We start from the raw sequence: 15,839 nt of genomic DNA on the forward strand, positions 1-15,839 counted from the left end.
CTCGTTGGCAGATCAGAGGGAGGGGCAAAGAGGAGTATGACAGACCACATCAATTGTATGTGCTCTCTTGCTGTCAAAACCAATGGTGTATATAGGGCCATAGGCTAAAAATGTTTTCTTAATTAAAAAAAAGTATACTTAAAAAATATTTTTCATTGAATTGCTCTCCATGCCCATGTTAAGTGGCCTCGCGTGCCACTGTGGGTCCACATGCCAGAGGTTGTTGACCCCTGATGTAGCATCTACTTGAACTGATCCTGGACAAACAAACAACATTCCAACCTACAAAATGCTTAACAGTTCTGATGCAGTTAATGTTTGTTGTACAAAATAATTGATCATATACTACACACACTACACACATGTACAGTGCATACACTACATACAAGAATGTGGACACTCGAACATCATACTTATGTGATAGTTGAACTCCAAACCAATGTTCATTAATCTGCTGCTATAACAGCCTCCACTCTTCTGGTTTCAGCCTCTCCACCAGATGTTTGAACCTGGCTGCAGGGATTTGCTACAAGAGCATTAGTGAGGTCCAACACTGATAAGTTTTGGCTCCCTGTCAGTGTTCCAGTTCATCCTAAAGGTGTTGGATGGGTTGAGGTCAGGACTCTGTGCAGGCCAGTCAATCTCTTCCACAGCAAACTGGGGAAAGAATTTTCTTTATGGAGCTGACTTTGTGTACAGGGACTTTGTCATGTTGAAACAGGAATGGCCTGCCCTAAAGCTGGAAGCCCACTATTGTGTAAAATTTCACTTCATGAAATATTTACACAGATATATGTGTTATATAGTATATAATAAACACAAACCATACAGAGAGTGAAATGACTCAACTTGAATCAGATTGTTATCTTTGCAAACAAGGGCTGTGTTCACACTGCAAACCCCTACACTCAGTTCCGAATATCTATTGATATCTGATGATTTCAACTATGCTACAGTAGCCACATGGCTCTGTTTTGTGAATAGGACCTTAAAATGGGGTCAATTGTGGGTGCAAATGCTGCGCAATTCATGGTGCTTTTAGCGGGCGCAATCCAGTCTTTGTGGATCTAGCCCTTTGTGTGTTATCAAAGACAAAATGGGGGGAGAGTACGCACATACAAAAAACTTATCTATTGATCACTGAAAGAGAAACCATTGGCAGGAATGTTGGATGATTGCAGCTTTAAAGTGTGGTCAGATCAGCATTCAAAACTGCAAAACTGTGCTGTGAAATCAATTGATATCAATGGAATTTCTTCTGTCATCACAAACAAAACAAACAAGCAAAAATTATTGTGAAAATTTGCACCACTGACCAATAGCAAGTCATCTTGACAGTGCTTTGGAGTAGCTTTAATATTGTAGCTTATTGTGTGTTACCATGCAGTTTTATTTAACATCCTCTATCAGAATATAAAATGCCCCACAAAATGAATGGTGTGCAGCCAGTTATGAGACAGGAGCTGGTGGTACAAACTCATGTTTTGATAAACTTTGTGAACTTATTGTCATATTAGCGATCAAGCTAAGAAGCTTGCTATTTTGGAGTTTTTATCCCTCTTTAATAAGTCTGGTTACACTTCCCATCACTTAACATGTAACTTCCTTGTATGAATCCATACATATAAAATACTTACCAGTTCTTACTCATACTTAAATGTAGGTACAGCAGAAGAAAACAAAACAATGAGAAACAAGGGAGTAACAATTGGGGATTTAGAGTGTAACTCCCCGACATTTACCATGCAACGTCCTGGTGTATGGTGTAACCTCCTCGTATGAATCAGTACATTTGTATATTGATAAAATGCAATAAAATCAAATGTTTCTGCCCTTTGCTCATGGTAGTTAGGTCAATCATTTGTTATGCATGTGTGTTTGGCAGGCAAGCTTCACCCACACTCCAGAGATTCATTATGCTTATGTCTTTTACCTCATTGTCTAAATTTGAATGAGTTGAGAAATGGATCTATACTTTTAAAAATTAGCTCCTAGCAACCATGTTGGTCCAGCACTGCAGCAGCTCATGACAGGCAGACTTACCTCTCTGAAGTGCACAGCCATGGAAGGCTTGTACTGTCATCTGAGGATGAAAAAATAACAATACAGTAATGTAATAATATACATAGTATATCTTTAATTACACAATAATAAGGTACACAGGTAGTTATGAAAAATGATTTTATTCTTTAATTTCACAGAAACCACAAGGTATGTGCTGTTCTCCCAGTCTTTGTAAATACAGACTACTTACTCTATAAGTACATGGTTACAACAGGGAGTGGGCTGGATTATTAAATTCACACTGTTCCCCAGTCCTTACTCTATAAGTACAGAACACATACTCTGTAAATACATGGTAACAACAGGGAGCAGGCAGGATTATTAAGTTCACACTGTTCCCCAGTCCTTACTCTGTAAATACAGACTACTTACTCTGTAATGGATTATGCAGTTCACAATGTTCGCCTGGTCTTACTCTGTAAGTACATGGTAACAACAGGGTGCTGGCTGGATTATGTTCTCCCTTCCTTATTTAGCTGTTTGGTTCTGTTACCTTTCATGTCACAAACTAACAACATGCAACATGTCATTAACAACACACCAGACCAACATTTTGAACAGACGGTGAGAAAATAACTTCTTAACTATATAAACTATTATTATACAATATAAACATTCTATATAAATTGTACTATATACAACTTAAACAACAAAAACTATATAAACTTAGCACAAAAAGTAAGGAAATTTGTGTTATTACTTTACTTATTTATTTGTTGTAACAATGCTTCTTGGCAATAAATCTTTTACCACTGGAAAGCCTGTTTATTTCCCTTTAAAATGGTGCCACATTTGTAAGGAACATGCATTTGTGGGATGAGCAGCAGAGCTGAGTATGTGGGTTGCGCCCATGAAAAATTTGCCAAATCTTCTCTGCCAATGTCAAACAGCTTATTTTGCTGTTGCTATTGACTCTTGTTTTGAGCTTCTGGTACCCCCAGGTGCTGCCACTCAGGTGCCTGATTGGCACCTGATTGGCAGTGGTCAGTAATTGTCTTCTCCAAGAATCGGCATGCCACGTTTGACTGATTTGGATAGGGCCTGTGCGATAGGGCAACTTCAAGCTGGTGTTCCGCAACCAAGTTGTGACATCATTTGGAGTGAGCCCTAGTACCATCTCCAAAGTAAAGGCCAAGTTCCATATAACGGGGGCATTGGCAGAGAAGATTTGGCAAATTTTTCATGGGCGCAACCGACATACTCAGCTCTGCTGCTCATCCCACAAATGCATGTTCCTTACAAATGTGGCACCATTTAAGGGGGAAATAAACAGACTTTCCAACGGTATAAGATTTATTGCCAAGAAGCATTGTTACAATTTAGAAATAATCTACCAAACACAAAGTTCCTTACTTTTTGTGCTAAGTTTATAAAACTATAAATAGAACTTAAACAAGAAAATAACTTTTAACAAATCTATCTAGCTATCTAACTAATCTATCAAAATGTAGTTATAAAATCATTAAGTTTAGTAAAAACACAACAAGAACAAAACAGGAAACTATGTTTAAATTGTAAATGTAACAAACCAACAGTGACGACAGAAACAGGTACTTTGTTCTTATGTTCTACATCGCCACTTCAGTTGGAGGAGTTCATCACTTCTTTGCAGTCTTTTTTATTTTGTTCCTCATCTCAGGGCAAGGGTCCACAAATCCTTTAAACTGCAATGCAAAATCTTTTAGGGTTGTCCCTTCAGTGTAAGTGGGGACACCAAAGTTTTCCCCTCCTGAAGCTATATCCACCTGTAATCACAATTTTTGAAGTGTATTACAGTATAGTGAAGTCTAAAACACACATGCACACAATTGTTACATAACAGCATTTATTACATTACCCCCTACCACACTATTAAAAATGGTAGTTACAAGTTATTCTGATATTACGTAATTTGTAGTAGTGACTAACAGTTTAAAAAACAAGCATGATGGCACCACAAATACAGGCATAACATTTTCACATGCAGTGCACATACTGTACTTCGGCAAAGATGCTTGTCAGAGCCATCGCTGTTTTGTCCACATGGTCCATGGGTACAAACTGTAGTGTAGGGGAAAACTTTGGTATCCCACCTACACTGAAGGGACAACCCAAAAAGATTTCACATTGCAATTTAAAGGATTTGTTGACTCCTGCCCTTAGCTGAAGAGCAAAATAAAAAAAAGACTGCAAAGAAGTGATGAACTCCTCCCACTAAAGTGGCGATGTAGACCATAAGAACAAAGTACCTTTTTTGTTTTTTGTTATTGTTGTTGGTTGTTACATTTACAATTAAAACATATTTTCCTGTTTTGTTCTTGTTGGGTTTTTTTTACTAAACATTATCATTTTATAACTACATTTTGATAGATTAGTCAAGATAGATAGATAGATAGATAGATTAGTTAAGAGTTATTTTGTTGTTTAAGTTTCATATATTGTTTTATATGTAGTTTTTGTCGTTTAAGTTGTATATAGTACAATTTATATAGAATATATTGTATAATAGTAGTTTATATAGTTAAGAAGTTATACATGAAACATATTCTATTTAATCACGTTCAATTATGTTTTCTCATTGTCTGTTCAAAATGTCTGGTGTGTTGTTAATACTGCATAACATTTTGCATGTTGTTAGTTTGTGACATGAAAGGTAACAGAACCAAGCAGCTAAGTAAGGAAGGGAGAACAAAACCCAGCTGGCACCCTGTTGTTATCATGTACTTACAGAGTAAGACCAGGAGAACATTGTGAACTACATAATCCAGCCCACTCCCTGTTGTTACTATATAGTTACAGAGTAAGTAGTCTGTATTTACAGAGTAAGGACTGGGGAACAGTGTGAATTTAATAATCCAGCCTACTCCCTGTTACCATATACTTATAGAGTAAGTAGTCTGTATTTACAGAGTAAGACTGGGAGAACAGCACATACCTTGTGGTTTCTGTTTAATTAAAGAATAAAATCATTTTTCATAACTACCTGTCTACCTTATTATTGTGTAATTAAAGATATACTATGTATATTATTACATTACTGTATTGTTATTTTTTCATCCTCGGTTGACAATACAAGCCTTCCTTGACTGTACACTTCAGAGAGGTAAGTTTGCCTGTTATGAGCTGCTGCAGTGCTGGACCAACATGGTTGCTAGGAGCTAATTTTTAAAAGTATAGACCCATTTCTTGACTTATTCAAATTTAGACAATGAGGTAGAAGACATAACCATAATGAATCTCTGGAGTGTGGGCGAAGCTTGCCTGCCAAAAACACATGCATAAAAAATGATTGTCCTAACTACCATGAGCAAAGGGCAGAAACATTTGATTTTATTGCACTTTATCCATATACATATGTACTGATTCATACGAGGAGGTTACACCATAAGTTCTGGGAAATTACATGTTAAGTGATCAGAAGTTACACTGTAAAACACGGGCTGTGTTACCATAAGTCTTGAATGAAATTATGTGCAATCCTGAGAACAAAGTGTCAGGGGGGAGTAAACGGCTCAATACAGAGAAAGTAGAAAGAAGTTCAGAGTTATTGTGACGGACTAGTGCTAGCACGTGAGTGTGTTAGCGGTTAGCTCACCAGCTACAGTAGATCATCAACTAGCCCATGAAGTACTGCGTCACCAAGACTCTTGAACCACATATTTTGTGAAGACATGCAGATGAATTTTGCTGTGCCTTTCTGATGTGACCGGGCCTTTACAGCAGACAGACATTGGAATTAAATGAAAATAATTCCATTACATCCTCTGTCAGCTATGTGCTGCATAATATTGTCTTGCATCTCTTGTAAGTTGCATTGGATAAAAGTGTTTGATAGGTGACAAAATGTAAATGTAAAATGCTGCATAATATATATTTTTGTGTATGTGTGTGTGTGTGTGTGTGTGTGTCAATACTCATCAGGCCATCACCATGTCACCTCACTGTCCTCATGAGCAGAAATAAAATGCTCTCTCTCTCTCACACACACACACACACATACACACACACACACACACACAAACCCACTCATGAACACAAACTTTCTTTCAGTGCCAGTCTCTCTTTTCTCCAGTGTCTTAAGGCTGCGCCAATAAGTCACTGTGTGTGTGCATGTGTGTGTGCAGCTATTCATAAGACATTTCAGATACACTCATTCTTTGTTAGATCTGAGATAATAGGCTGCTTTTTAATCACACACTCTGTTCCTCTCTGTCAATTCATTCTACTCCAGTTTACTGTTACACTTCACAAAGTCTAGATAACTGATAGACATTTGAATAAGCTATCAGCCATAAAATAAAGAAAAGTTGAGCAACATTCATTTTTAAAAAACGATTATTTTGCTGCCATGCAAAATAATCATTTGCCTTTGCTAAAATGACAAAATGTTCAAACATTACTGTCCAGTACAGTTGTAGATGGTGATGTAGCTTAGATTTTAGACAGATACTGGCCTTATCATGTTTCTGTACTTCAGAAAGAATGATAAAAGAAACCTTCTTTGAGAAGATACAGTAACACTTGCTTTTATGGGTTTGTAATAAAATGTAATGTTATTTGGTACTGATGTCTGGTATATTTCAAAGATGACACTGAATCAGCTAAAGTACTCACCACCAACACTAATCACTGTTTCTTAAGTATAAACATTCCTTGCCTTCGACCTCAGTCATCATGGTTACAATAATAACCTTTAATAACTTTAAATCCACCCTAAATCCACATTTTTGAGTTAATAAATTACTTTATTACACAATCTTTTGATCCCGGTCCCATTTTATAGTGTTCATTGCATTAGAAATTATTTTCCTTTTTCCAGAGAAACTAGTGATACTGTCCACTTAATCCCAGGACATGGAAACTAGGGATGCCACGGTGAGAAAATTTTCCCAGCGATGACAACACCGGTGTTACCGGTTACACTGGACATTTTACAAGATGAGATATTTGTCGATGTCATCGCTCAATATCTGTAGAGTGCTTACTTTGATCTTTAACATTAGATTTTTAGTTCAGATCTTCCCCTTACTTAACAGTTAGAGATGGCGAACTTCAGAATGCTGCCAGTGTCCTCCATATACAGCAGGTCTAAACAGACGCTTTCAGTATATAATTGTAGCATTCGTCAACTAAGTATCGATAACCTGCTTAGTGTTTTACAATTTAGAGTTTTTTTTATTTGATGAACGTGGATACTGATATGCGAAAATTCATTAAACAGGTTTTATTTCTGGGTGGTGGGCAAGTAATGTAATCAGTGTATGCCCCAACACCATGTACCACGGCAAGCCCAGTGGAAACATCTGGTAACAGCTGAAAATAGCTGATAATTGAGAAACAATCCTCTGACAGAGCTTTGAGGGGGGTTGGAGTGCCAGTGGTTGTGGGGTGTGTGTCAGGGTATAGAAGTGCACAAGCTAAATCAGGGTATGTTGCTTTTTAAAGTTAGGGAATGACTGTGGTCACGGTTAAACAAAACCAATGTGATTCTCGGAAGTATATGAGATATAAATAGAGGTTTGCAATGTTTTGTTGTCCCATCCACTTTCCCTGACCTCCTCCCTCTGTGGACGTCACAGAAACTACTTCCTCCTTCACTCCTGGTCATAGTCTGTATATAAAGATGGACGTAGCGAGGTGTGACGTCACCCATTGGTTTCACTGGAGCCGGTTTGAAGCCCAGAATTGCAGCTTCTGGTTGTCTCCATCTTTTTGTATTTGCAGCCAAATAATAAGGAGTGCGGGGTGTTGCCCTCCCCAGACTATCATAAGCTACTTTAGCTAAACCAGGGAGAGCAGCAGATGAGCAAACTGTCAATGACAGCTGTCAATTTAACGCCCACGCAGCAGACATCAAAGTTGTTGTATTGTATTTATTTGGGCCATGTACAGTGTTAAACATAATTGTTAACATTTGATGTACTGCACCAGAATTAGTTTAAAGCTAATTTTCATCTGCAGTTCCTTACAATTAAAACACACACAATAACAAACAGTACGAAGCAAAAAACACACAGGACACATTATACAAAATACAAAGCTACACACAATAGCACATAACATACACCCACAATGTCAACTAGAAATTAATAATGTAAGCTTGTCAAATTAAAAGCAAGATTATTTGCGTTCATGAGAAGACAATGAGATGAAATTTAGATTCAGTGGTTGCAGAGCTGAGTAGTTTTTAGCAAATTTTTAAATTTTGTTTTGATGATGGAACTGCAGCTCTTCATATCATCAGGTAGGACATTCCACTGAGTTGTGGCTTTCACAGTCTTCAAATCTCATTAACGAAGCAATAATTTCCAAAATGACCACCAGCACACTTATTAGAAGGCCTGAATTTAGATTCCAGATTTAGATTGAAACCCTAATGACTTGTTCAAAACAATGATTGACTTAGTATTTCTAAGAAGTTGAGGCTTTTTGAATGGGAGTCAGTTGGAGCATCTAGCAGCTGTCGGTGGTACTTTAAGGTACTTCTGCATTGGAGCCTGTCCTCCCAAGAAGAATGACACAATAGGTCATAATGTCAGTTGCCAAAACGACCTATAGTTACATTTGAGTGACAGACGCCATCTAGTGTCTGTAGTAATTATGACATGGAGAAGTGGCGCAGTTCAGATGACGTCTATATAAGGTGACAAATTTCCTTATTCATAGGTGGCAGGTTGGGTGGATGGCTTAACCCTAGGTTGCAAAAATGGACTTAGTGAACTTTGCCGCAGGAAACTGCTGTTTGTTTCCCGTTTCCAACTGCGAGTGTCACATTTCGAACCATGAGTCATGACAGTTTTTTGAAAACCGTAACTACAATTGTCATGGTGTTTACGATTGCCATGATAACGTAGTAACTTTAACCCATACGACATTTCAAGTGATCATTTTAACGCAAACCATGATCTTTCCGTAAAGCTAACCAGGTGGGTTTTGTGCCTAAACCAAACCTTAAACCAGACATTAACCACAGCCTTGTCACATAATAAAACATCATTATTTTTTAAGCGATGTGTAACGGTTTGGGAAAATTTCCTTGTTTGTCCTGCAGATTACTGTCGATAGAAACGCAAGATAAGAAAACGCTTGTATGGGCTGTTCTGGACTGCGTGGTCAAACGACCTATTTGGTCATTTAATTTTGACTTGTTGCATTGGCGTCAGCCTGAAGTCATGGTCGTTGCTGCTCATAAGACTCATAATTCCTACAGCCACTAGAGGGCACTTGAACATAAACTGCAGAAAAGACTTATGCTGTCGTTTTTCTTGAGAGGAGAGTCTTTAACACTGATACCACATGAGAGTGATATCGATCTCCTGATGTAACTCTGGGCAAAAAAAAGAGTATAAGCGTATTTCCCAAAATGTCAAACTATTCCTTTAAACTGAGTGAAAGCTAAGCATGATGGATGTGCAGTATGAAGCTCCTGCAGCACCAGCTGAGGAAATAAAATGAGAGTAAATATAAAAAAAATTAATAGTAAATGTTTGTTGTGTGTACTGTGTGTGTGTTGATCTTAAATCTTGTAGTGTGTGTCTTTAACAGGTCTAAAATGGAAAGGAATATTGTGTATGTGTGTATGAAAGAAAGAGAGGTGTTTGTGTGTGTTAAATAAACTGGCAGTACTGATAGGGAGGGCCCTCTCAAGGCAGCGCGCAGTGCTTAGATTTCCCATGAGCCTTTGAGGGCGGAGCATTGGAAGCTAACTTGGCTCTGAACACAGTTCACTTCTGGCTTCAATTTATTCCTGGAGGAAATAAAATCTCTCTCTCTCTCTCTCTCTCTCTCTCTCTCACACACACACACACACACACACACACAAACACACACACTGTGTTACACACATCTTAACACAAACTCGTTGTCAGTCTCACACAAAAACATACACAACATATGCAGCGACTCTTTTGTCTTACTCTCTCTCTCTCTCTCTCTCTCTCTCTCTCACACACACACACACACAAAGCCTGTGCTGATTCTAATTACAGTGAGCTTTTTGCTTCTCCAGCTCTTTTGGTTCTCTTCTTCCTTTGTCTTCAACTCTGGAAGAAACATCTGGAACAACTTCTGCTGAGTGTGTGTGTGTGTGTGACAGAGTTAATGATGTGTTGTGTGTTTATGTGTACAATCCTGTATGTGTGTATAAAGTATATATAATTATAATGCAATGTGGTCAAGTTTGTGTGTGTAATTGAATGTATGTTTATGCAGATATCCATGCAACACCAGGATTACTGTGTGTGTGTGTTTGTGAGTTTGTGTGTGTGTGTGTGTGTGTGTGTGTGTGTGTGTGTGTGTGTGTGTGTGTGTGTGTGTGTGTGTGTGCGCGCGCGCATGTGTATCTGTGCATTGTTTTGTCATTTCTGTGTCATCTGGGTCTGATCATTTGTGTTGTTATGATGTGGCAGAGCATCACACACACACACATGCACATATATATAGCCAAATACTCTACAGACAAATACACACAACTATGCACACACAGTACACACAAATACTAAAGTATACAACCACAAAAACGCACAATGAAGAAAATATTTATTTGTTTACAGACATGAAAGTTTTGAGCTTTCACAGTAAAATGTGCTCTCACTGCTTGCTCCAGCTAGTTTGGCAGTTTCTTGTTACTGGAGAGGACACATGCTAACAGTTTAACAAGTTGAACAAGCTTCAAAGGGACACACCCTTATTCTGCTTGAACGTCACATCTATTTCATGAGATCCTATATGTGGTAGTGTGGATGCAGTAAGATATGTTGCCCTTTACTTTGAGAGTACGTTTACACTAAGCCAGCCAGCTAAGAAGGTTTCCTCCGTTTTAGTGTTCCCTCTACACCAAGCCAGCATTTTTCTCACCAGAAAACTGAGCCTTCTGAAAATGATGACGTATGCCTGGTCTAACTCTGAGCAAAAAAGTGAATTCACAAAATGTTGAACTACTTTAAGATGCTTTCAGAAAGCAAGGGGTGGCAATCGCCACCAACTTTGTGCTAACATTGAAAACAATGGAGGCTGCAGGGAGAGAGAGGCTGGCTGCTACTCAACATGCATGGTTATTTGCCATCGCCATTTGTGTTAAAGATGATTAAACTTTTTTTCAACTTTCCACCGTGGTTTGCTGTGTGACCATGGCAACCACACAAAGGAAAATGATGAAATGATGTGTGTGTAACCCTTATCAGTTCAATTATCAATAGAAAAAATAAATCAATAGAAAATTGTAAATTTTTTAATTCAGTTTTCTAAAATTGTATTTTAGTTTGTCATGAATGCATGATTAAGATTTTGGAATTGCTTTTTGCCAGCACCAGTATACAAGCGGCAGATGGACCAATATCCTACATGACTGTCTCCTTTCTCCTCACCTTTCAACTTAACAATTTAACAAGCAAATTAACTCCACAGTAAAGATAAATTGAAATTAATTGGCTCAATTTTTGAGACCTCTCAGAATTTTTGAGGACCTTGGCAGGTCCAATGTGTTAATCAATTTCATGCACTGTATGGTAAGCTCTTTTTAGTTGGATTTTATGGGCAAAGTGACATTATTGCCACTGTAACTGAAAGAGAGAATAAAACATAAATACCAGCTGTGAGGCTGCTGAGGAGCTTAAACTCTGCAGTTGCTGCACCTCGGAATCCAAATAATAAAGATATGCATAAGATCACATGGTCCTCATTCTTAATCAGATGTCTGACCAACAGTCATAATGGCTACCAAATACACAACACAGTTTAGGACAGCTGTGTGCACTCTCATGGTAAGCTCTGCTTTTCCAGCAGGCCATTGGGTTTTAGCACAAAGCTGGGGTGTTAAATTCCAAATAAAATGATTGATAAGGGTTACATACAACAATGCAGGAGCAAAATTTACTAGTCCCTGAGGTTCCTACATTACCCACCTCTTCATAAGCAGTTAACAAACATGCTAATTTAAAAAACAGTCTTTGTGCAGCATCAGCTTTGAAGTTTGATTATCAGGTTTGGGCCACTAAGCAATGTGTATGATATTAGTTAACTAAACTTGCTAATCATGTCCTCTATTTTAAGGAGATGAAAGTAGGTGGATTGCAGCAGCCTGTAGTGTGTGTTATAGGCTGGGTCACACCAGAAAATGTCACAGCTAAATCAATCTGCGTGGCTTTATTAAATATGTGGTTCTACAAGTGTGATGAAGTAGTGACTTTACTCACAGGGCTAGTTGGTAAACTACTGGCAAGCTAACATAACACACAGCCAACAGGGAACATGCTAGAGCTAAGCACAATTGCTTTTCAAGCATCATTCTGTTTTCTCTGTTCTGGGCTGTAATTATTCCCCCCTGGTATTTTATTATCAGGATTGTACATAATTTCATTCAATAAAGAGTTATTTGGGAGGTGGGAAAGCAAGCTTGCTAACTGTCAGCTAGTTTGCTTGATTGCTAATGGGATAATAAGTTCACACAGTTTATTCAAGAGATGTATCTGTACCATTTATGCCTGTCTCATTTGTGTGTAAACAATTCCTCTTTTGTTGAGCAGTTACTACCACAGACGAGGTGAAATAAATTTGGATACTACAACTCAAACTACGATAGCTTACTCCGTGTCAGGCTCTCAGGCTCTGTTTCTTCAAAGGTCAACACTGTCAAGATGGCTTGCTATTGTGAAAAATGTGAGTGGATTAACTTCACCCTCGTGAGAGAACCCACTGATTGCAGCAATTGCACTGAATTTATTTGATTTTGCTGATATATTTTTTAAAATGGTTTTAAATGCTGGTGTGAATGGGCCTTTGGACCATATCAGTCAGTTTACTGGCAGATGTTCACAGTGCTATATATTCAGCTTGAGAGCCTTGTACTGACTGTACAGATGTTGCTGTAGCAGTTATGCCTAGTTAGCAATGTAGCACCGATCTTGTGTGTGTGACAGCCCAGACTTGGATCAATCTCTAAACTTACCAGAAACTCCAGTTTCTTACCCTTTCCCTCTTGTCTCAATATGTTCATGAAGTGGAATCTACACCTTTGGGATAAGTGCAAATTTTGGGGGGGAAACTGAAATAGTTTCAACTCACACAGACACGTCTATGCCTTAGTTAATGCCAGCTAGAACTGTTCATGTCCAACCACATATTTCTATTGATTTTGGTCATTTCCCTTACAAAAATTTCCTACACTGGAAAGTGTTGCTGTGGTATTCCTATGGTACAGTGTGTCAGTAACACATAAAAAGTGAATGCTGTGGTAATGTATCACAGGCCCTATGATAATGTACCAAAGATACCACAGACTGCATGCTCTGAGGTAATGACATCAGTATTTCTAATGCTGCAATGAATGATGTTAGAAATACATTAAATCTAATTAAAATTATTTACCCCTGTTGACTTTCATCTAATATGGACAAACTAAACCTCTTTCTCTTTGACCCTGCAGGGCTTCCAGTTGCTGTCGAGTCATTCAGCCATCTGAGCTTCAACCTGTGTAAGTGGTGTGAGGTGTCCAGTCCGGTGTGTAAGGACAGCGTCTGCTTTAGTAACTGCACCCTGTCCTCTTTCTGCAACGTCATTGAAGAGATCTGCATCACCAAATGGTGAGTGGCTTCCCTCTGTTCATTTTATGGAATTGCCAAACCACAGTTGGCATGTCACCCCCAGCCATCCAAGGAAGGCAGATCTCTTATTGAACTTCATCTAGTGCGTTTTCCTGTTTACTTTGTTTTTTTGAGCTGGTGTGAAAGCTGTCAATCAAAGCATTGACAGATGTTAATCTGGTATAGACTGGTATTGACTCAAGAACTAGACCGAGTCTGTCCGGTTCCAAGCAGACTCTTGTGTGGTTTGTTAGTGGTGATAAAGCTAAACAGACCAACCACAGGACTGTGTGAGAAAAGATATGGTAAATCGAAATGGACTGTACTTGTATAGGGCCTTTCTAGTCTTCTGACCACTCAAAGTGCTTTTACACTATGAATCACATTCGCCCATTCACACACATTCATACGCTGAATGGGTACAGGGGCTACCATGCAAGGTCCCAACCTGCCCATCAGAGGAAATCTAATCATTTACACACTCACAGCCATCAGGAGCAATTTGGGGTTAAGTATCTTGCCCAAGGACACATCAACATGCGGACTGGAGGAGCCAGGAATCGAACTGCCGATCTTCCAATTAGTGGACGACTGCTCTACCTCCTGAGCCACAGCCACCCCAAGATATGCATTTTTTTTAAAATCAGAAATTAAATAGCTAATCTACTGTTCGATCTATCTGGATTTATAGAAGATCAATTTGAAACCACTGTAACATGTATGCACATCAGCATGTGAGTGCAGGTATGTTTCCTGACACGTTAGGAAGCGAAAAGAAGTTAAACCAGAGGTGTGTTGAGCCTACTCTGTGTATTTAGCAGTTCCATAATAAAAAATGAGAAAAACAACTGAATGTAGCAGTAAATATCCTCCTGTAATATTATGGAAAAGAATGTATCTTTGTGTTCCCTTTCTGCCTATTTGTCACTATTTATGATATGCAGGGTACAGCTGCAGTTTCAGCTAATAATGTTCATAATCAGTCATTTTTGAGTGAGCTCTTTGTAGACACCAGAGAAGATACATATATTTGTAAGATGTAGTATTGTGCTGCATGACCTGCTGCCAGTAACTAGAATTTGCTTTCCCCATGTAGGTATGATACATTGTTACCTTTCGGTCCAGTTCACATTCACACCATGGATGTATTAAGAAGAACTGGATACTGGACTCAGTGATGGCACCCCGTTCATTCCTATGAAAGTTGCTCAGTGGTGCATGAAGCCAAAAAATCAGCTTCCTGCTGTAAAGAAATTACCCGGATGTTGCTCACACTTCCTGCTTGTTGGACCCATAGAGGATGTGCATTAGAGACTTCCACTGGCCAAGCCGGCTGACCTCCAGTTGGCTCTCCGCTCACCTTAGAGGTTCTAAAATAATTCAACAGTTTGGTTCTTCTAGACTTTCCAAATGTTATTGGACAAAATGGACCAAATTCTGATAATAAAACGAGTAATTTCAATGGGGGTTATGAAGCACAAAAACATTTATTCACCTTTTTACAGATGCTCCTTTTCCAATGATTGTGTGTGGGAAAATTTCTTTTTGGGCCAGTGTGCATCACGTGACAGACCTGAAAGTTGTAATTACACTGTTTGGCCACTGTCAAATTGGCTTCACAGCTTAGCACCCTTCCTGGGGACTTTGTTCTTACTGGCTTTTTACAAACAAACTAAGAGCTGGAAACAGGAATTTATACAGACTGACAGGAAACTCACTGATTGGACAGTTTTGGTAATGACATCCAGCATCATCACAGCTACATGGGGAAATCAAATTCAGGTGACTGACAGGGGATCTTTAATGTTTCATATCAGGATTTTAATGTTCTCTGGTGTTACAAAGACCTCAGAAAGAAATAACTGATTATGAATATTATTATAATTATTTGAATGCAAATCACCAGCATGGCATGAATAATGCAAAACAGGTTCAGACAACACGAATAAAGGCATTTTGTACAGGGTTAGGGTTAGACCCAACATTCCCCCATGAGCAAGCACTTGGCGACAGTGGTAAGGAAAAATTCCCCTTTAACAGGAAGAAACCTCAAGCAGAACCCGGCTCTTGGTGGGTGCCATCTGCCTTGACCGGTTGGGTTGAGAGAGAAAGAAAGAGGGAGGAAGGAGGAGGGGGATGTAGACACAGGGAAGCAAAATAACAACAATAATAACAATAACAATAATAGTAATAGAGATGTGACTGCAAAGTTTCGGG

The 15,839-nt window shown here is 38.7% G+C and overlaps 1 protein-coding gene across 1 annotated transcript in view; it reads left to right on the plus strand.

Annotated features, from left to right (window-relative positions):
• LOC137193257 (TGF-beta receptor type-2-like) overlaps positions 1–15,839 on the plus strand; it is a 42,837-nt gene that overhangs the window by 5,399 nt on the left and 21,599 nt on the right. Inside the window, exon 3 of the mRNA XM_067604580.1 lies at positions 13,466–13,622. Coding sequence (XP_067460681.1) covers positions 13,466–13,622 — 157 coding nt within the window. The remainder of the gene's footprint in view (positions 1–13,465; positions 13,623–15,839) is intronic.

The sequence above is a fragment of the Thunnus thynnus genome, chromosome 11, assembly GCF_963924715.1.
Source record: "Thunnus thynnus chromosome 11, fThuThy2.1, whole genome shotgun sequence".
NCBI lineage: Eukaryota > Metazoa > Chordata > Actinopteri > Scombriformes > Scombridae > Thunnus > Thunnus thynnus.